General features: G+C 35.5%; 1 protein-coding gene across 1 annotated transcript; it reads left to right on the forward strand.

Annotated features, from left to right (window-relative positions):
• Window positions 1-7,738: 7,738 nt before the first annotated feature.
• Window positions 7,739-19,961, forward strand: LOC18444001 (putative serine/threonine-protein kinase PBL15). Its single transcript, XM_006854180.3, has 5 exons — window positions 7,739-8,205; window positions 9,876-10,011; window positions 11,156-11,292; window positions 16,449-16,572; window positions 19,405-19,961. Exons 1-5 carry the CDS (start codon window positions 7,744-7,746, stop codon window positions 19,809-19,811), a joined length of 1,266 nt encoding a protein of 421 aa, XP_006854242.2. The 5' UTR covers window positions 7,739-7,743; the 3' UTR covers window positions 19,812-19,961.
• Window positions 19,962-24,247: the final 4,286 nt, after the last annotated feature.

Raw genomic sequence — 24,247 nt, forward strand, 5'->3', positions numbered from 1 at the left:
TTACTTGTGTCATGAAGTGGTAGAAGATAGAAAAACTTTATCATGAAAAATTCATATTGAGGACAATCCAGTAGATATGTTGACTAAGTTTATGGGGAAAGAGAAACTCACTTGATGTAGAACTTCTTTGAAGCTTGTGGTTACATGATTATAGTAGCTAGTGGGTAATAATTTATTGGAATAGACTAGTCATAATAGAAACATCTCTTCAAAAAGAGAATATTATATGGTGAAGCCTAAAAATGTAAGTTTCCTATTTTGTTGGTTCAAGTGTCGTATATCCTCTATGTGGGGGCTTACTATTTTATGGGTAAGATGACCTTTAGTTACTGGGAGCTACGTATTTTCCGTAAGGATGGGTATATTTAAACCTAGAAAGTAGAAAAAGTTCAGTTTTTGGGATAGGGCTCATTAATTAGTATTCTTGGGACTTTCCTCTTTAGAGTGAGAAAGTAAGTATGTATAAATATAGATAGAGAAAGTTGAGTTTTTTTTGTCTCAGAGAAAAATATATTTTAGAGTTTGTAAACCTTGTATTCTTTGTGCTTGTGTGGTGTTTTTCTGATTAATAGAAAAATTTGATGCCTTGTGCACATAGGTGAATTGTGTAAATCTTAGTGGTTTGCTCTTTCAATCTTGTGCACTCCTTTTCCTTCTCTTTATTTTTTATCCTCTATATAGTTAAATTAATATTAGAAGTATGAAGATGATTTGAGAACTTTTGGGTCTAAACAAGCCCCTCTAAAATAATGTTTTGACCATAAGATCATTTATTTTGTCCATGGGATGCTAAACCTTCACTTGTAGCTATGACTTTCTCTTCCTGTTACGTCTATTCATTCTAAATGCCAATATGATCCATATTGTCATAGCAGGAAATGATCATGAGGTTTTTCACCGTGTTGTCCGTTGTTCACTCTATTATGGAAGCAATATTATCATATTTGTTTGGCTTTGGCTGGTCAAAATCTTTGGCTTTAGCATAGCCCAACATCTGTATTTATTAGTGGTCAAGACATGCCTTGACCGACACCCCAAATTTTATATTTGGAATTGAGCGAAGTCTTTGTGAGATTCATATTTGTGGCATTATATCCTTCATCCCAAAGTTTCATATTAATCGGAGTTGGCTTGACTGATCATCCGTATCCATCAGCAGTTAAGAGTCTTATAAACTACCTGTCAATAGCCAAGATGACCCATGGTCACCTAAATCAATATTTCCCTCTATATATGAGGAATTTTCTCATAAGACTAAGGACTATTGGATTTCTAACTCAATGACCTATCACCGTTAAGAGGGGCAATATTATATTGATCCCTATGGAAAGAGCGGTTGAGCCTGCAAATCCCCTAATCCTGCTGATGTAATTTTCAGCAAAGAATGGTCGATTTCGGTGAACTATATCTCTCTCATCTATGATTTATTTAAAACGAGACTTGGACCATTGTGTTCATATCTGAGTCCTCTCTCATTTCTCCGAATTTTATGACCAGTGGATTTGTTATCAGGAAGCGGTAGAAGAAAGACATGGAAGAACTGTGTTATAGTAGCTTAATCGACGATGGATAAAAGATAACCGAATTCCTTATTTCCTCACACGATGTCTTGCTAGAGCTTCGAGTTCGAATTAGAACATCAAATGAACATGCATTGACCAACATATGATTATCATCAGGATTACCTGTGAGCGCATTCAACTTCAAATGAAGCAATATGATTATCATCTCGAAGTAAGATCATAAAAAGATAAAGACATGTGAGCAGCAAATGGATAAACACAACAAGCTTTGATTATCAGCTCATAAATGTTTATATAAATCTCATTATTTGATGCGGAAGGGGTTCGCTTTTGTTGGACTGCCAAAATTGGATTAATATACGCAATGATATTGGCATGATAGTGATAGAGAGAAGAGAGTGACTGTATTTGTAGTAAGTTAAGGAGCAGCCCACTGATACTACTGCTACCACTGCTACGATGTACTAATCCAATAGAGAGATAAGCTATTAAACTTAGACTCACATGAAGCCTGATTTTGAAGAGGGAATGGATTATACAAACAGTACCCCTGTGTTTAAGTTCAGGCATACAGGCTCGTGTTCCCCCTTGGTATTGTTTTATTTCCATAGGTCTGTATATGATCATTTCTTAGAATCATATGTATAGGTTTTAAGGCCAGAATCAGGGGTATTTGGTCTAGTTTTAGGCTGATATAAATTGTAACAGAGGATTAAACCTCTGCAACTCATATGTTCCCATTAGCATATATAAAAAACTTGGGATTCTATGGTATAAAATGCATGGGCAAAATTTGGCCCCGGATGTGTTTTCCCTTTGGTTATTTATTTAGAGTCATAATATTTCTTTGAACATTTTAAATTAACGCAGCACATTTTCAGAGCGACCACCTATCCAACGCATTGCATGCGCCATCTTGTAGAAAACTTCAAAAGACAATGGAAGAACACAATGTTCGTAAAGAAGTTCTAGAATGCCACACATAGTAACTACTGAGGGGTTCGAGGAAGAGATGTTGAAAAATTGGTAGAACACAGTGTTCGTAAAGAAGTTCTAGAATGCCGCACATAGTAACTACTGAGGGGTTCGAGGAAGAAATGTTGAAAAATTAAAGAAATAGATGAAGGGGCTTACCAATGGATAATGAACATGGAAAACACATAGTAACTACTTAGCGGTTCGAGGAAATTAAAGAAATAGATGAAGGGGATTACCAATGCATAATGAACATGGAAAACTTCTTCTTCTTCTTCTTCTTCTCTTTCTTTGGAAAACTTCTTCATCTTCTTCATATCTCAACCAAAAATCTTTAAATTTGTTCTAGAATACTGGTAATTTATCCCACTAGTAAGAGTCTATCAAAATGTTGCAAGATTTTATTATTTAAGTGAGGTTTTAGGATCCAAATATAAGGTTTCTTGACCCTCAAAACCCCAATCTACCATTACTCTTTTTTTTTTCCACCAAACTAATACATAACCATTACACATTTATGTAAATTTCTTAATGATTTGACCAACTGTCAAAGCCCTAGAATCACTGATTCAGTAGGTACAAAAATTATGATAACCTCTATAAAAAAAACTTTAAAACATTTAATCTAAGAAGGAAGTGAAACCTACTTGATAAACACTCGGTAGATGGCCAAATGTGTGTGGATGTGAGAGCTTCAGACGACCACTCCATAGAGAGAGAACTTTGGGTAGAGAGAGAGAATAGAATAAATAATGGAAAGCATGGCCGGACGGGGTTTTGAGACATTTGAATAGATGTACAGTATCACGAAAACCGGATAGATTACAATATAAATTGGACTACACTTGAGTAATGTCTGATATCACTAATGCCGGACAGCCAAATAACAAAAAACGGTATCCGTATGGTATTCAAAACGTTGGATAATATAAATAGCCCCTCATGTTCGGCATTGTTATTGCCAAACAGGAGAGCAACTTAGAAAAAAGAAAAACAACGCGGGAAGGAAGGGGTGCTCCTCTTAATTTTTTGGAAAAAAGACATCAAATAGTATTATATAGACCAAAACTCTAATAGGACCGGGCTGGGACAAAGTAGGGCCTCCTTGGCCCGGTCTTGGAGGGGCCGGGCCTTGGCCAACCCTTAGGGGAACTAGGGCAGGCCTGTTGCGACCCCTATCCTCCACCACCCAATCCACTGCTGGACTAAAACATCATGATCATGGGATTATGATGAGAATATGAATCTCAATATCTTTAGTTTGAAAAAGCATTTGTATTGGATTGCAGGTATGTGGTATATGTGGGCCGATTTGTGTGGTGTGTAAGAGAACATCCCATTACTAGGTTCAAACAACTTTTTGCCCCTACTAATAATTTATTGTACGATGGGACGCCCCTTAGTTTTCTTCTTTCTCATCTTCAACAAATCACGATAGCTGAATAAATATTTTTATACTCATGATAGTGTGTTTTGTAGTCATATTAAAATGGTGCTCCCCATTAACTAATGGAGCAACTTGGTCGATTATGGGGAAAGTGGAGTAGGAAGGATTTGTTTTGGCCCCCCTCCTTTCTCTAACTGCTCTCTATAGTCGGACAAGATAGGCTAAAGAATGAGAGATATAGAAATTATCATTCACACTAAATTAGGGAGATCGATAAAATTTTGTACTTCCCATGTTTGTCATAGTTGAGGTACTTGTCAAAATTCCAAAGTATTGAGAGAGAGAATTATCTCAAATATTAGTTTTATTATTATTATTATTATTTATCCATTAGTTTTGTTTTACTCCAACTTCTCGATTTTTTTCTTTAGGGAGAGAGAGCATTTGTTATCTCATATATGGTCAAATATTTTTGATTTTGAGGATCACATAGCCGTTATAGATATTGGATGTATCTCTTTTCCAAGATTTGAGAAATTGGGTAACAATATAACCTCATTACGTACATTGTTCTTGAAAAATCATCTAAAACACATGTTGTACTGGGTATGCCCCACACATGACCACTTTATGCCATCTTATCACCTACTAGTGCTACACTTAAATTCTCACGAATATATTCATTTTTAACTCTATCCCTTCTTGTTTTTCCACTCATCCTTCTCAACATCCTTATCTCAGCTACACTCATTCTATGGGTATGTTGTCTCTTAATCACCCATCATTTGGCCTCATAAAGTAAAGATGGTCTCAGAGCAGTATTATTTAAAGGAAAAAGTTTATACAAAGTTGAGGCCCTAAACAATCAAACTAAGGTAAACCACAAAAATTCACTAGAAGAAGTTGTTTCGATGTTGAAAAACCATTAAATTCGATCATCTCGACCTTAAGATATATGGATGTAAAAGAAATGGACTTCAAGTTTTGAAAACAGTGCAAATCTTTTAATCCATTAACGAGACTATCAATTTCAAGTTATTCAAATGTTCATAGATCTGTTTGATCTACACTATTTTTGAAGTTTTAAATTTTATACTTGGAGAATGAAAATAAAGTTTTAGGCCATCATAAAGGTAAAGAAATCGTATCTTTCGATATTGTTCAAAGGTGCGCCTTATTTTGATTGTTTAGGGCCTCAGTTTTATACAAACCATACCCTTATTTAAAAAGGAATTGTATATGATTAGACCATTTACCTGTTGTACAATGAGGTCACAATTGTTTATAACCATCTAATGTGAAATTTGATAGCTTGAGTGTGTTGTAAAGTTCAAGAAAATTTCTTTTGAACTTGGTGCTTGGTCAATATAATAAAAACAATCACCCAATTTCACATCCAAAGGTCAAGATTAACTATGACCACCTTGTACAAAAGATAAATGGTCTCATTGTATATTTTTCCATTTAAAAATTTAATGTTTTTAGATGATTTTTTCTATTTTCAGTTATTTCTAGCTAAAATTATTTGATTTTTAACAAATTATTTTGAATAAAGTAAAAACAAATTTTTAAAAATATAAACTTATATGTAAAACTGTCGATACATTTATGCTAGGACACTGCCAAACTACCTGTAGTTCATGATCATAATTAATTTTATTTAGGTCATAATTATTTATCATAACAAGTACACTCAAACATGTCATCTGAGTAGGTATTAAAAATGAAGATGGTTTTCTATTTTGGAGCATGCAGTAGGTGTTTCAGGGTATGCTATCCATCAACTAAAGTAAGCAGCTTTTCTAACAGGGAAGGTAAACAAAAAGTGAAACCGCACCGTATGTTTGTGGCATTTCGGCAGCTGTCAAGCTCTCACCATCGCCGTTCCACCACTCATTTCACGGCAATGATCTTCATCACTGTAAATTTGCAATTATAATAAAGATTATTATCATCAAGGGAAAATATATAATGAGACCATTACTTTTGGTACAAGGTGGTCACAATTAATTTTAAAAAAAAAGTTGTTTGAGCCTACCTCAAAAATTTCATTAGAAGAGGTTGTTTTGATGCCCAAATATCTTCAAATCAATTATCTCGATATTAAGATGCATAAACATGAGAAAAAAATGGATTTCAAGTTTTGAAAATATTGTATTTTGTAACGCATTTTGGGCCATCAATTTTTAAGATTTTCAAGTTTTTATAGATCTGTCTATGTACACTATTTTTTAAGCTTTAAATTTTATAAATAAATATAAAAATGTATTTTAAGGCTATTACATAGATTTCCAATATTGAAACCACATTTCTCGATACTATTTGAAGGTAGGTTCTAATTTGATTGTTTAGATCCTAAGCTCTATACAAACCACACCCTTAATTTTAACTATTGGATGTAAAAGTCAGTGGCTAAATTTATTTTATTGACTGATGTCAAAGTTCAAAGAAAATTTCTCGAACTTTGTGACACACCCAAGTTATTAGATTTCACATTAGATGTTTGTAAATAATTGTGACCTCTCTCATTGTATGCAATCCTTATTATCATTATGAGTTCCATAACTTTTGAAAATGAAAGGGTAATAATATGGAAAAGTATACGGTAAGACCATTTATCTTTAGTACAAGGTGGTCACAATTAGGGGTGGCAATGAACCTAGACCCAACAAGGGATCCATTGGGTATACTTGACATGGGTCTGGGTGTGGGTCCAACATTTGGACCCAACGGGTCGAGTCCGGGTCTAGGTCCAATTGGACTCGACCCGTACCTATAAACTATTGGAGATAAAATATCATATACAATAAGAACTAGTAGTTATATTTAGCTATTAAGCGACAAATCAAGTGGTTTGAAATCTAATAGCATATGATTGTGACCTTGTTGCCAATAATATGGGCATATAATAGTAAAAAAAAAAAGTTTATGTGGGCAATAGACCCGACCAAACCATAGACCCCAATGGGATAGACCCAAGATCCGACAGGTATGGACATGGGTCCAACTTTTGGGCCCGACGGATCAGGTCTGGGTCCATACCCAACCCGTTGCCACCCCTAGTCACAACTAATCTTGACCATTGGATGTGAAATTAGATGGTTGTATTTATTCTACTGACAAAATTCAAATATTTTAAAAACAATCTCGAACTTTAAAACACATCTAAGCTATTAAATTTTACATTAAATAGTGGTAAGTAATTGTGACTTTTTTGTATCAAAAGTAAATGATCTTATAATATACCATCTCTGAAAATATTTTTGCAATGAGAAAAAAACTCATGAAACATTAATGTACAATATGACATCACACATTACAACTTTTTAAGATGATGCTTTTGCCCCTTATAATCATGAAATGACAATTGCCCTTCTCCAAATGATAACATGAGATTACTGGTAGCTAAGGGTGAAAATGGCCTGGTCAGCCCGGCCTTGAACCCTTTTCAGCCTAATCTAGTCCTTATTTTTCTGTACATTTCTCTTCATTTTTTTAAATTTTTTTTAGCCTGGCCCAAATAAGGGTAGGGCCAGTCCTCCGCTAGGGTCTTTTTGGTCCAACTAGGGATGGGCCGGGCCAAAGGAAATAGTGTGGGCCCGACCCCAACTCTGTCCCTATCTATCTGAGCGGGCAGCTTTGTACTTTCCGTATGCACACACTTTAAGGGAGTTTCAGGCATTTGATCTCTCAATAAAAAATGCAACACAAAAGGGCAAAATAACAAGAAAAAAGAAAAAAAGAAAAATGAAAGTGGGCATTAAAATATTTGGAAAAAACGTAAACTATTCAAAGAAGTGCAAGAGTAGTTGGGGCAGTTGGCAAATTTCCTTAACTCCCCAGCCTTTTAAAGCCCAAATGTATATTCTCTCTCTTTGGACCCAAAAGATCAACCATCTTTCTCTCACCACCATGAGCACCAAAACATGGCGACCCCTAACAGCCGGTTGTTGTACAGTCCATGACCAAGTTATCGCCGGAAAACTCCCTAGATTCCGGCCTAACCGACCAGAATTCTCTAAAAAGATAGCCCAACTCTCATCTTTCAGGCGACTTTCAGCTTCTGATGTCCCCGACTCACCCTCGACTACTTCCGAAGCCCTAACCCACGCATTTGCCCGGGGTCTTCATGTATTCAGTCTTGGAGAGCTTAGAGCTATTACACAAAATTTTTGTAGTGGGTTTTTGTTAGGAGAAGGTGGTTTTGGTACTGTGCACAAGGGTTATGTGGACGATAGGCTTAGGCCAGGGGTTAAGGCACAGGCGGTTGCCGTTAAGCTTTTGGACGTGGAAGGCTTGCAAGGGCACAGGGAGTGGCTGGTATCTCTCTCTCCATATGCCTATTTACCTCGAATTAATACGTGGAAAAGTACACAAAAATACTAATTATATTTAATATAAGGAGGTCACAATCAATCTTGTACATCAAGTTTCTAATTAAGGGACTCAAAGTTAAAAAAAAAAAAAAAACTCCTGAATTTTATAACACCCAATCCAATTTGATATTACATGATTAGTAGCATTTGTCACCTCCTTGTAATAACAATAAATGGTTTTATAGTATACAATCCTTATTGTTTAAATCTATGACACATGCAAATCAAGATAATAGGGGAATTGGGTCATTTCCCATTACGTGTGTACTAGTCTATTGAGTTCTATGCTCCTTTCTGTATCTCGTTTCCTGGTGTACATCACTATTTAGCATTTATTGTTTCCTTGAGAAATTAAAGGGATTGCAATACACCATTCATTTTTTGGTTTTTGGTAGAAGGTCACAATTATCTGACATTCAAATGTAAAAATTTAACGGTATAGGTTATTTCACATTTCTTTCACTTTGAACGCATTAAATAAACAATCTTAGCAAGACCAATTTCATGTCCAATAGCTAAGATTGATTACAATATGTAACCTCTTTTGTAAGTGATCCTATTAAATCATCATCATTGTCATCATCTTTTCAGTCTTATCCCAGCTAGTTGGGACCAAGTCGGCTACACGAATCCTACTCCGCTATTTTGCTATATCAAGAATCGTATCCTAAATAAGACTATAAGTCATCATAATTTTTTTCAATACTTCCATCCATTATCATTTTAGTCATTCCCTTTGCCTTTTTCAAAACCTTCAACTTGAATCAAATCGTACTTCTTAATCAGTGCTATATTAGACCTACTTTATACATCGGGCTAATTAATGACCCAAATATCTTTCCATCCACCCACACCCAAATTTACGTTTGACTAGAAAATCGTTTTAAGGCTTTTGATTTCAGTTGCTTTCCGATCATGGGTGGGCACCGCACCGATACACCTACTCCACGTACACAACCCTAAATGACTTTCCACAATCTTTTACCAAACTCAATGCATCTTTGAAACGATGAATGATCCTTAATTTCATTGCCTAGGACTCTAATCTCCAAAGCTGGTGGCCTACCACCAACGGTGGAGATTATCCATGACTAATTTTTCATGTGGGACAGGATCATTCCCTATTCCAAATTTATTAAGATGATATTTAGCAATAATATCTTATGTTAAAAAAAAGTTAATCTTATAACCCATGCCACGAGGTGCTACTAAATTTTTAACAAGAACTAGTCTATAAGTCGGGGGTCACATTTCTACATTTACATCCTTTGAGGTATCAAATATCGATCTTTAAGATTGAATGTAAAGTTGTGGTCCCTCCTAAAAGAATAAAATCTAACGGTTCAAAATGTTCTCCAAAAAAATTAATCTTTTTAGCTTTAAAGCTTTTTTTTTTGTTTACGTATTAATAATCTCCATATTAGAGGCCATATATATGTAAAAACTTAGGTGCAAATTCCATTTAAAAAATAGATAAAAAGGGGCCACATATCTATATGAGTGCTAGGACTCACAAATATTGTATAAATAATAGGCTCTAGGGCAATTGATTATTATTATTATTTGGGTAAGTCAGTGAAAAAAAAGGCCCATATTTTGATGTTGTTTTTACAGGCAGAGGTGATTTTCCTGGGGAAACTTCGGCACCCGCATCTGGTGAAGTTAATTGGTTATTGTTGCGAAGACAAAGAGCGACTTCTTGTTTATGAGTTCATGCCTCGAGGAAGCCTAGAGAACCATCTCTTCAAGCGTACGTCCCCCTCCTCCTCCTCCTTCTTCTTCGCTTTTTTATTTATTTATTTATTTATTATTATTATTATTATTATTATTATTATTATTATGAAGATCCACTCTTTCTATTTTTTTTGGTCAACTTCTTTGACACAATTACATTTTCTTAAAAGTAAGGAATTTTGTAATTAAAAGCTTTGAAAACACCTATGATACTGAGAATTGTTTTTCCAAATAACAAAATATCTCTTTCCCCTCAACTCTTTCGAGTTAGAATCGCGGATTTGACTTGGAATCTCCCCATTTGGATCAAAATAGTTGGGGTGGCAATGGACCAAGACCCGACCCGGATCCAGGGATGGTCCAAAATTGGACCCGGTGGTTTGGGTCCTCGTCCAAATCTTGGACTTGAAAGCTATACCGGTCTTGGTCTAGGTCCATGTACACCCTGACCCAGACCTAACCCAAATGGTGTTCATATTTAAATAATATTTTAATCATTTTTAAATAAAATAACTATATATTTTTAATTATATTATTTAAATAATATATGCATATATTCAACATAATATTTAAATATATATTTTTTATTTTTGGGTCGGGTCCCATTAGATCCGGTCGAGTCTGGTTCAGGTCAGGGTCAAGGTCCAGGCCTTGGTCTAGGACCCATTGCCACCCCTAGATAAGAGTCGGCCGTTCTCTCAGAATTGCCTATGTTCTTTTCCTTTCTTTTTAAATTGTTTATGGGAAAGTGTTTTGTGAATCAATGGACTCACTAGCCCACTCACAAACGTCCATCTTTAAGATGAACATCCATAACTAAAGATTCCTATCCAATCGATAGGCAAAAGTTTTAAAAATATATTATAAAATTTTATTTGTTATATTCATGATCATCATTGTGTAGATCATAGATCTCTACAAAATTGGATCCAAGATATAAAAAATGGGTGTCAGAGGGAGCCCACATGGGAATAGTATGAGTCCCCGGACTGAGAGAATAAAAATCAGAGACCTCCCAATTTAAGGCCCTTTTTTTTTTTTTTTAAATCACCGTCTTTCCCTGATGAATTGATGAGGGGGTTTAGAGTTTGAACCTTCACATACTCCATGCACACTCATTCAAAAAGAATACCACTCTCTAATATTTATTTATTGGGCAGGGATTTCTAACTCATTGGCATGGGGGATACGATTGAAGATTGCGATAGGGGCGGCCAAGGGTCTCGCCTTCTTGCATGGAGCCGAGAAACCTGTTATATACCGTGATTTCAAGACTTCCAACGTTTTACTCGACTCGGTACGTTATTTTCTTTTCCTTCCGAGGTAGGATAAGCCAAAGAATAACCCAGGATTTCGAATAACGGCTGTTGCGTAAAAATAACGGCTTCTATATCACTAAAGGTTCCAACCCATTACAAACATACTGAGGAAGTGGCTAATCGGTGGTTATTTTGCATGAGATGTTCACGCCAGAGTCTCACTTTTTAGTAACAAGATGATGACTTGAAAACACAAACTAACGGAGATATTGTTGTTATTTTCACAATATAACGGCAGTCCGAATTATAAAACGGGAATGGACCAGCCCCATCCAATCTTCAATTCCCCTAATTAGAAAAATAGGTTAAATTTATTGACTAGTAGGCATAACACGCATGGATGATAGATTTCTAAGACCGAGGTTCGGGCAATGCCTCGCACAACCTTATCTCAAAACTGTAGGGTCCTCGAGAACCCTTCGCTCGCAAGATGTCCTACCTAAGCTCGTGTACAAAGTCGACTAAATGCAAAACAGATTAATACAAACATAAATTGAGTGTAATAAACATAGTAAAAACAACAAAATCACACCATAATGACACACAATTTATGTGGTTCACCTCGTAGAGCTACGTTCACGGCTTCGGTAAATAGAAACCCGCTATTAAAATGAAGATCATAACTTGAGGTTACAAGAGATATACCTCTCTGGAAACATCATTAAAAAAAAACTCACCAATATTCCCTTCTAAAATTCCCTTTTAAACCCACTCTCTTGACTGAAAAACATCATCAATCAATCTCATCTTCTACCACTATACACCAGATAGAGCACTTTGAGAGCAACCAACAGGCTTTCTCTCTAAAAGTAGAAATTGAACCAATCCAAAATCTCATGAGAATATTGCCTCTCATTATGAAGTCATCTTTCTCTTTTAAATACTCATCTCTTTCTTGGAGATCCCTCTCCATGAACCTCTTAAAGGGTGACCCAGGATAAATATTAGGTCTCCTTTGACCCCCCTTTTATAGAGATCACTAGGTTTCTTTCTTGCTTCCCAAGAGAGTTTTTATTTATTTATTTACATACTACCTTTAATCTTTAGAAAAAAACATAGGTATGGTGATTTTGACTATCACAAAATCTAACAATCTCCACCTTGATAGCAATCACCTTGCCGACCTTTATTAAATAGATTTTTTGATTTCTTCTCACTTACCTTCATTGTGGAATTTTCACAAATACTTCTCCTCTATGTTTCATCACCTTAAACCATGTATCCATCTAACTTCAACGTTCATCTCTTTCTTCATATAAGCTTTAGCCTCATACATATATTGTGCTTTAATACAAATTGTAGGGTCCTCGAGAACCCCTTGCTCGTGGAAATAGGAATCTCAACTACTGAGATCCCACTAAAGATTATGTAAATAGTTGGCTCAAGCAAAATAGATGAATACAATCACTTGAGTGTAAGAAATAAAGCAAAAACACAAAATCAAACAAGCGTGATACACAATTTACGTGATTCACCTCGTACGCCTTCTTCCACAGCCTTGACAAATAGAAATCTGCTATCACAGTGAAGATTATAATTTTGAGTTACAAGAGATATACCCATCTCGAAATATCATTAAAAAACCTTATCAATCGTTCCTTCTAAACTCGTGCTCCCAACCGAGCAACACCATTGATCAATCTCATATTTCCTACCCCTATATCACTACTAAAAAGAACACATTGAGAGCAACCGAGAGACTTTCTCTCTAGAAGTAGAAATTGAACAGACAAAAAATCCCATGGGAATATTGTCTCTCTCTCTCTATATATATATATATATATATATATGAGGTCATCTCTCTCTCTTATAGACTTATCTCCTTCTTGGATATCCCTTTCGATAGACACCAAAAATAGGTGATCTTTTAAGGATAAATAAGATGCCTATGTTGACCTCTTTTATAGATATCAATAGGCTTTTTTGTTACTTCTCAGTAAAGTCTTTTATTTATTTATTTATTTATTTATTTATCATAATACCTTTAATCTTTAGAATAAAATATAGGGGTGGTGATTTTGACTATCACTAAACCTAACAAAAACCACGCTAAAAAAGTTAATATTTGGTGCCCAAAAAATAGTGGGGTGTCATGTAAATTCAATTTAGTCTTTAACCAAAGAAGTAGGTGGTTCAAATATAATGAAAAGTTAATATGAATCATCCAGAAAAAGTGTTGTAAAATGGGTCAGTTTTAGAGACATTGATTTTCTATTCAAAATCCGTAAAATGGCAACGAAGAGTTTATGGATTTATAGAGTTTTCGAGTGGTATTGGTTTTCTTGGCCAGAATTGGGCCAGGACCTTACGAAATACTTGATGATAAGTAAGGGTGTGACTCTATATTTCTTATTGGTCAAGTGAGAATAGATATGACGTGACACTTAAATTTCTCAATATTATTTTTTTCTTCCAAAATTTCTATAATCCCTCCCTCTTTTCTCTCTCTCTAAATTCCAACTCTAGAATCTCTTCGTTTAAAAATATCTCGTATTTTCTATGTTTTATAAACTTGTCTTGTAAATGTAATTGCTATCAACAAGTAATATGAGTGAGCAATAAAGAGGAAAATTAATAAAAAATCCATAAATTGGCTTTTATATGCTGATCATTTCTATAAAAAAACTGGAACTTGTATAACAATATTTAGCTTATCCCATTGAAAGAAAACACCATTTAGCTCATAAAAGATAAGAATTTAAATAGAAAATCAAATGACTATAAAATGCCGTGGAATGAATAAAAATAGAAAAAAAAAGAAAATAATGTTTAAATTGAATATTTTCACTCTCTTAAAAGAAGCATCATACAATATATTTTATTTAACTAGCGGTTAGAAATGTTAAGGAAAGTGTATGTCTATAGGGTTAATTTTAGAAAGTGTATATTATAAAGAAACGTATATAATCAGACCATTTACTTTTTGCACAAGGTGGTCACAATTAATCTTGACCACCTTAAATTTTTTTTAGTTCATTTTTTTTTTCAAACTTTGTGACAAACCTAAGCTATCACATTTCACATCGGATGGTTGCAAGTAATTGTGTCCTCATTGTACAAAAGGCAAATGGTTTCATTGTCTACAATCCCATATTATAATCAATGTGTAGGGGGGTTGTATTTTGCAGAAAGTCTAGATACGATAGAGGAATTTGTGATTCATTTCTATTCTTGTCATCTATATTTGTTTATATAAGACAAGCTTGTATATTCATGAATGGATATTGAGAGTCTCTTCAAAGAAACTTGAGACTCTAACATGGTATCAAAGTCAAATTCATATTTGCTATTCCATTGATGTACGATCAAGTCTGTTAATCTATTATTACTCGATCTTATCTATTCATGTCTGCCTACAACCCGATGATCAATTCTGGAAATTATAGATTGGACTTCCAATTTTACAGTGCATCTCGGAATCAATCACCTTATTTGTATTTCACATTTTTCTTTAGTCAATTGCTTGTTGGTTTATGCTGAATATCATTTTTGTCCATTATATGCAAGTCCGCTTCTCTTCCTTTCTCTTGTCGGTCCTCTCTGTTGCCTTCTTTGTTTCCTTTTCTTTCTTGAGGCTTTGACATGCCATTGTACTTTGAAATGGTGGACCAATCTTTTAATGTGAGCTTGTTTTCTTTTTAATAGTAGCCAGATCCTTTTATCATTGTTTTTTGTCCAACCAAAGCCCTGATAACTGTTTCTGAGATCATCTTTGCTATGTTCTGTTTTTGAATGATTATGTTGCTCTACTGCTCAATCCTAACTTTTCTTGTCAATGAGTTGTTGAATCGGTCCCGAACTTGTATCGAGTTGTGCTGGCTCTTTCAAGTACCATTAAGTTATTTCAGTTGTCTGGATTGTTTTTTTTGTCTTTGGCGAAGAACTCAAGGTTTTATCGTTGTTAAAGTCTGTTGATCTGACATTGCTTGATACTACTTTATTCTTGCCATCTATTTTTGAGGCTTGCTAAACTACGGTTGCTTGAGCCTACTCTGTTCTGGCCTTCTATTCGTAAAATGTGTTGATCTATTATTGTTTGAGCATGCCATATTCTATCTGTTGATTGTCTTGGTCTTACCGTTCTGAGCTACGATTCTAAGATCTAATTAAGCTTATTGATCAAGCAATTTGAAGTTGTGCACTTTAAACTCTAGCTCCTCTCTCTCAAAGGATCTTGAATTTGATAGGACTAATTATAGAATATGTATATTATAATGAATATGCTTAGGAAGGGTAGGCACAACATCACAGTAAGTCTACTTATAGTATAGGCGTCTGTGATTTATTTCTATTCTTATCATCTCTATTTGTCTATATAAGACAAGCTTGTATATTTATATTGATGAATAGACATTGAGAGTCTCTTTAAAGATCTTTTATACTCTAACAAGAAAGAAAATGAACTAAACAATAAATAACCAAAATATTTCAGGCTCTCGTGGGATCATACATTTTATTTACTCCAAGCTCCAATCTAGGAGCATTTTTAGGATCCCAAATTTTGTTGCAACCTCTTCAACCCTTAAACTAACCTTAATTAAAAAAGAAAAAGAAAAAAAAAATCCATATTGCACTCTCTATGGGGCTTGAATAACATAATATCTCAATAGATACCATCCTATTTCTAGAGTATGAGATTTAAGTTTTAGAGACACATGGAATTTAATCATCTAGTGATTCTTAGGTGGTACCAAAAGTTTTAGACCAGAAAAAATCCTCCCAAGTGGGACTTCTGCCCAAGGAGATAAGTGTACACTATGGTCCTTTTTACAGGCATAGTATACATGTTCTTCTTCTAAAACAACATATAACAATAGCTATTAAAATTTAGGGAAAGCATATAATGAGACCATTTATCTTTTGTACAAAGTGGGCACAACTAATCTTGACCACTGGATGTGAAATTGGGTGGCTGCATTGATTTTATTGACCAAGCTCAAAGTTCAAAAAAAATTTTGTCAAACTTTATGACACACCCAAGCTATCAGATTTCACATCAGATGGTTGTAAGTGATTGTGACCTGTCTGTACTAAAGGTAAATGGTCTCATTGTATACAATTCCTAAAATTTAATAGTAATAATATTATAACGGACATAACTTTGTTCTCTAAATATTTACTAAATACTTGCCAGGATTTCACTGCCAAGCTCTCTGATTTCGGTTTGGCAAAGGTTGGACCAGAGGGAGAAGATACACATGTGACCACACGTGTTATGGGAACACAAGGCTATGCTGCTCCGGAGTACGTCATGACTGGTAACTACGTTATTTTGTGTCTTTTCGTTTTAATATCTCCATTATTAACAAAAACTCATTAACAAATTAATTAATATTACGTAAAATTGATTTCTTATTAGTAAGGTTCCGTGAAAAAAACATGATTATGAAGACACTAGGTATGATCATAAAATTATTGTTCAATGGCTTTAATGTATCTATACAATAACAGCAAATCATAATCCTATGTTATGTCATCTTTACATATCCTATTTTTCAACTCCTTTTTTATGAGACAAATCCGAATTATTCACGACTTTATAACTTACCTTATTTTTTGGCCATCCATATTTTGTACCCCATTTTTTCCATCGACTTTTTAAAACAAAACTAATTCATTAACGATATTTTGGCTTGCCAATATACAATTATTCCCCAACTTGCTAACTATGATCATTACAATAACAAAGTCCTTTAAATCCAATGGTTACAACTGCTGCTTCGATCCTAGCCCTGTTCATGTCTGATACTCTGTACCCGTGTAAGGAACTATCGCTGCACATGTTTGTTTGAATGTCTTTGTTTCAATCAACTTAGTTATGATAATGAATTATATGTTCTTTGAGAGTGTTTTTCATAAAATTATCTTAAATAAGTTATAGGCAGTTTTATATCTAAGTTCATTGTTATGAAAAGCTATTTTTACTTTTTCAAAATAATTTTATAAAAATCATATTTTTTTTTGCTAGAATACCTAAAAATAGCAAAAAATACATAAAAAGTTAAATAACTAAATAGTGTTATAAATAATACATGTTATGTGCTAAACAACAAAAAAAACATACTATTTTGTAGAGTTCATTTATTTTTTATTTTTTATTACAAGATTAGAGTTCATTTATTTTAGACGATATAGTCTGTTTCTACCAAAATTAACAATCAACCAAATAGGCCTGCATATATTTTCATCGTATAACTTGTATAATATTTTATATAGTTAAATATCAAAGGATATGGTTGCATAAGGTTCCAATCTTAAATAATCAAAGTAAAGCATAACTTCAAGCTTCATCAAAAGATGTAATTTTGCTATTGAAAATTCCTAAGATGGCCACAAAAATCTAATTTTATATTTAATTATTAAATTTAAACTTTCACAAAAATAGTGCAAATTGAGAAGCTCTATTAGCACTTGAAAATCTTGAAAATGAATTATAAGATGCGTTATTTTTAAGATTTGGATCCTTTATAAACTTTCATTCACACCATATTTAAATATGGTAATTACATGGAGATATAGATTTTATCACAAGTACGAGGATGTCCACTGGTTCGATGTTCCAGACGTCTGACCACTATTTTCTTTTGCCATGTTTTTATTTTTTCAGTTTTGTCTCTTAGTCCAATGTTTCAAACATCAAACAACTTGTTTATTTCATTTTATTTTTATCTTTTGAAGTTTAGGGACCAGTATGATGTTATAGACCACGAACTGTTGTCTTATGTAAACATTGTGCAAGCCAAGCAGTCCAAGGGCTCGAACTTCGGACCAGTCCATGGACTGTAAAATTCGCAGTCCAAATACCGCTCTATTGTGTGAAATCTTGGATTGCTTGACTTGTACAATGTTCATGCAATCCAAGTAGTCAGAGGTCTAGAACCTCAGAATGATCCCTGTATTGAAGTTCACAGTCTAGGGATAGGTTCGAGATTCCAAACCTCTGAGTGTTTGCCTTGCACAATCTTCAAAAGCCAAGTGGTCTGAGGATCCAAACCTTGAATTGGTCCTTACACTTCAAAAAAATAAATAAAAAAAAAAAGGTCCAATATTTGGAACATTGGACATAGGGTTTAGCATTGGTAAAAATAAATGGACATCTGCATAAAATTTGCAAAAATTTTGACCTCCATATAATTTCCCATTTTATTTATCGTACCGAACATATTTTTTTAAAATCTTTTTTTTCCGATATGGATAGATCTTGAGGTCAAGATGATTAAATAGATGGATTTTCAGATTCGAAAGAACCTTTTCCAATGGGGTTTTGTCACGCCTTACCTTTGCAATGTAAGGATTATACTTTATAACTTTTTCCAATATCAAATTCTTCTTTCTTATTTGTAATTTGTTTTTGAGTAATAATCCTATGACACCCTCCCACACCCATATGTGTAGGACCTTAAAGGATCATCATTAAATTTGACACAGATAACTAGAAGAGTTATCACATGTGTGTGGGACTTGACTTTTCTAGAGATTTGTGATAAATTTAATGTCGATCATTTGCGTTCTGCACACATGGGTGTGAGAGGGTCTCATAGGATCATTACTCTTTCTTTTTAATATATACATCGGATTGTAAATTGTATAAGGTTGTGTGAAGTAAAATATGAAAACCCTTTTTTCCTTTCTTTTCTATTTTTTTTTTTTTTTGTAATTTCTTTACTTAAGAAAATTTTTATATAAAGTTGAGGCTCTAAACAATCAATTATAGCCCACCTCAAAACTTTTACTAGAAGAAGTTGTTTTGATGCCTAAATATCCTCAAATTGATCATCTCAATATCAAGATGTATGGATATGGAAAAAAACAAAATTCAAGTTTTGGAAATAGTGCATCTTGTAATGCATTTTTGGACCATCAATTTTCAAGTTTTCATAGATCTGCTCGATCTACGCTATTTTTTAAGCTTTAAATTTTTATAATTAAAAATTAAAATATATTTTAAGATTATCACAAAGATTTTCTAAATTGAAACCACATTTCCTAACGCTATTTGAAGGTGCGCTTTACTTTGATTGTTTAGAGCCTCGGCTCTATACAAACCGCACCCTTACTTAAATGTGTGTTGGATTTTTCTATTAATGCAGGGCACCTAACAACTAGGAGCGACGTATATAGCTTCGGGGTTGTTCTCCTAGAGCTGCTTACTGGTAGAAGGTCCATGGACAAGTCCCGCCCTAAGAGGGAACAAAACCTAGTAGACTGGGCCACGCCCTATCTAACCACGACCAGGAGGGTTCGCATGATCATGGACCCTCGGCTCGAGGGACAATTCTCTGTAAAGGGGTCGAGGGCTGTGGCTGCATTAGCTTCTCAATGCGTGAACCCGAAACTGAAGGCTAGGCCGCCGATGCATGTTGTGGTTGAGGTCCTAGAGGGGCTGCAACATCTTAGAGATATGGCGGGAAATGCACCACCCGCTCCATTGACTCAGACTTATCGGACCCAGAGAGCGGCTAGGAAGCCATTCTCAGAGCATGTGCATAAGGTGTAGCGAGAGAGAGAGAGTGTGTGTGTGAGTGTGTGTGTATTTTGTGTGTGAATATGTAAATACTAAATTTCACATGATGTATTTGTTGTTACTGTGTGAGTTCTACTTGGAACACATCGTACATAAATTGGTGATTTATTTTCATTCATCTTATTCATTTATTTTGACAAATATTACTACTTTTATTAAATGTTATGGAAATGCGATTACATTATCAGAAATACAAGAGAAGGTAACAAAGCACCCCCCTTAGCCAATTCATCAACCACTGAATTTGCTTCGCGGTAAACATGATAGGAGGTTACCGTAATGGAAGAAGATAAATCCATAATACATAACCAAAGATGACAAAGATCCCAAGGAATACGCTGCTCCTTGTTGCACCACTTCACTACATTTAGTGAATCCCATTTTATCCAACACATATCCCCACAATTTCTCTCTTTAAAAATCTTCAAGCCATGATAAAGCGCACTCAATTCAGCAAGGTTTGCAGTTGCACACCCTATCGGTCCTGCATATAAAACGATGGTATTACCATAAGAATCACTTAGAACTCCCCCAAAACCCGTGATCTGGGATTGCCGAGAGAGTTGCCATCAAAATTTAGTTTCAGAGTACCCTGCACAGATGTCGTCCAAAAGGTTTTAGGCCAACTTCTACTGACCCCAAGAAGAAATAGATTGCTCAGGTTAGCTATTACATCAATCTTGGAGACTTCCCAACCCTCCTTAGAGATAGAAAGCCACGGCCAAATGGACAATTTAATAGAATGGATCAAACAATCCAAGGAGAGAGCAGCACCATCAAACGTCCTTCTGTTTCTTTCTTTCCACACTTCCCAAAGGATAACCCCTTTAGCTATGTTTCAGAAGGTTTTACCTCCCTTCGGCAGGTGAGGTAAGGAAAGTTGAGAAACCATCCCTTCCACCATAAGAGAAAGATCCGTACTTATATTAACCACCCCAAGCAACCAATACCAAATTTGGCTCGTAAGGGACAATGAACCAAGAGATGTCCAACAGATTCACCATCAGACTTGCACAACAAGCAGACATTTGGTATAATCTTTCCCCTTTTGATCAGGCTGTCGATTGTCAAGATCTTGTTCATGGCTGCCAACCAGATAAAGACTTGCACCTTGTGAGGGATGTGGATCATTTCCAAACTTGCGCAATCTGAGGACATAACCATCTCCACCGATCATTGAAAAGAAGATTATAGTAGGAATTGACAGTGAAAAATCCATCACTTTCCAATATCCATACCATCTCATCCACCGCATTTGGGGTAACATAGATTTTATCAAGTAATTCCATTAGCGAACACCATTGTGCAAAACGAGTATTATTAAGCTTGGTATAAGCCAATGGAAGATTCCAAGATAATGAATCCCCTCTTCTCTCAACTACTTCACAAACCTTAATATTGGGACTTGCGACAATCTCAAATAACTCTGGGAAAAGAGACTTAAGAGGATACTCACCCACCCAAGTGTGATGCCAAAAGGAGATTAGGTTTAACTCTAAGAAAAGAGATTTAAGAGGATACTCACCCACCCAAGTGTGATGCCAAAATGATATTAGGTTTCCACTCCCAACAGACCATCTACAATATCTAGCAATCATAGGCCTGTGATTTGCAATATTCCTCCATAACTGAGAAGTTAGTCTACCTCCCCCTCTACGAAGTCAAACTCCCGATCTCCCCATACCGTACTTAGCACTGTAAACTTGATATCAAAGCTAGTCTTTAAGAAGAAAACTTCTCCACCACCACTTACATAACAAAGCTTGATTCACCAGTCTAATGTTTCTAATGTCCAAACCCCCATCCTTTTTGGGTGTACACACCATGTCTCATCTCAGCAGATGAAACTTTCGAAACTCACTACTAGAACCCCACAGGAAATCCCTCATCATCTTCTTGATCTTTCTGGCAACCACAGCTAGCATGTTAATCAAGGGCATCAGATACACTGGAAGATTGACGAGGCATGATATTAAAAGAGTCACTCTACCATCAAGAGAAAGGTACTTCGGTTTCTACAGATCTAGCTTACATGGAACTCTCTCCAACACCTTATCTCATACTGCTATGGGTAACCAAGAATCAGAAATTGGTAAGCCAAGATAAAGGAGGGCGAGAACCACATTGTAGCCCAACACATAAGCCAGAGATGCAACCACGCCTTCGCTACAATTGATTCCAACCATTGATGATTTGTGAAAATTTACTTTGAAGCCCATAGTCACCTCGTAGATGTCCAAAAATCTAGCAGTATTCTTGATCTGTATTGGATCAGCATCGTAAAAAATCATAGTGTCATCTGCATATTGAAGATGGAAAATCACCAAACTGGAATTTGTAATAAAAAATCCCAAAAATTACCCCCCCCCCCCCCCCCCCCCCCCCTCCCCCCCCTCTCCACACCACTCAACATCAAACTGAAGCACTCCACATAAACGATAAACAAGAAAGGGGAGAGAAGATCCCCTTGACGAAGGCCTCTCGATGCTTGAAAAAAGCCAATCGGACTACCCTTGAAGAGCACGGAGAAATGGGTAGACGACAGATCGTCAAACATCCAACTTCTCCATCTAAAACCAAAGCCCACGCCTTTTAAGATTTCTAACAAGATTCCTTATTCCACCCGATCATAAGCTTTTTCCATATCCAACTTCCACAGAATTCCTGGCTTCTTACTAAAGACTCTGCAATAAGCACACTATCTGTAATATGACGGTCCTTAATAAAAGCCGATTGGTTGGTAGAAACCAAGAGAGGTAAGACAGTTTTCAAACGTTCTGCCAACACCTTTGCTATAATTTTGTAGAGACTAGTTAGAAGGCTCATTGGGCGAATGTTAGACAGATTTGAAATCAAAGACTTCTTAGGAATTAGAGCCAGGAAAGACGAGTTTACCCCGTTGAAAATCTCACCTCTAATCATGAAACCTCTAACGAACTCCAAAAGCTCAGCTTTTACCAAATCCTAAAATCTTTGGAAAAAAACTAAAGGGAAACCACCAGGACCTGGGGCTATATCTCCATGCATAGCATAGACAGCCTTGTGTAACTCATCCAAAGAGATGTCATCCTCCAAGGAAATCATTGAGTTTACCGAAATGACCTTAAAAGGAATTCTACTAAAAGAAGGGGTCAAGTTGACTTCTTTAGAAAAAGCCTGCTTAAAATGATTGATAACTGCCCCTTGTATAGCTACATTGTCTACAGAATCAATCCTATGAATAGATAACCCTAAGATATCATTTTTTCTTCTTCGGCACGAGCAATAGCATAGAAAAATTTAGTGTTCAGATCCCCTTCCTTCAGCCTCTTCGATCTCGACCCTTGCCTCCAATAGAACCCCCTCTGAATTAAGAAGTTCCTCTAATTCTTTCAATTTATGGTACCTATCGAACGCAAATGGCTCATTTAGCACCCCACTGGTTTGAATACTACAATCTACCGCCTCTAAGTCGACAAGGGCACCATCAATCTTCTTTTTAATATCAAACTTATTTCTTTCTTCCACACAATCAACTTGTGTTTGATATTCAGTAGTTTTCCACTACAGTATTAACCCAAGTCCCTTTTATCAACTAGACAGCCTCTTTTTCAGCCAACCAACCCACATCCAACCTAAAATGTCTCGGACCACCATCCAAAGGACCTGAAGTCAATAAAATAGGGCAATGGTCTGAGGAGACCCTTGGCAAGGCTTTAACAGAGGCAAGAGGGAACTCTTCCAACCAAACCGGTGAAACAAAAAATCTATCTAATTTAGACATAGCTAAATTAGAGAGATTGTTATTCGACCAAGTAAATTTGGAGCAAGATCAACCAAAAAATTATTTTCAATGAATCTATTGAACATTCTCATAGACGAATTAATAGGGGAGCCAGCAAGACAACTGTCAAGCCAACGAATCAAATTGAAGTCCACTCTAATCACCATAGGGTAAGAAAAGGAATGAATCGCATAGTGTAAATCATTAAGGAAAGGTTCTTTTAAAGAAGACAAACAAGGCCCATAAACATTCACAAACCCCCAAAAAAAACCCACCTTCGGCCCATGATAACCAAGAAGTAGAAAGTGATCTTTTACAATAACTTCAAAATTAAACCAAAACCAAAGGGTCCCACAAAACTCAAAGACTACTGGAAGCACCAACAACATCAATACCACAAAAACCAATAGCATTGTTACTAAAAACCTCCCGAGCCTCAGAGACATTGAGGCTAGGGAGCTTAGGTTCTAGTAAAAACAAAATAACCGGATTAAATTAAGATACTAGAACCTGACATCCCTTTTCATGTTTGGATGTCCCAACCCCCTAACATTCCAAGACATAAAATTCATTGAAAATCAGAATGATAAGATTAGAAGATGAACCTAGTCCGTGAGGACCGTAATGAAGAACACCCTCCTCATCA

The sequence above is a fragment of the Amborella trichopoda genome, chromosome 3, assembly GCF_054954075.1.
Source record: "Amborella trichopoda isolate Santa Cruz 75 chromosome 3, AtrichopodaSantaCruz75HAP2 v2.0, whole genome shotgun sequence".
Lineage (NCBI taxonomy): Eukaryota > Viridiplantae > Streptophyta > Magnoliopsida > Amborellales > Amborellaceae > Amborella > Amborella trichopoda.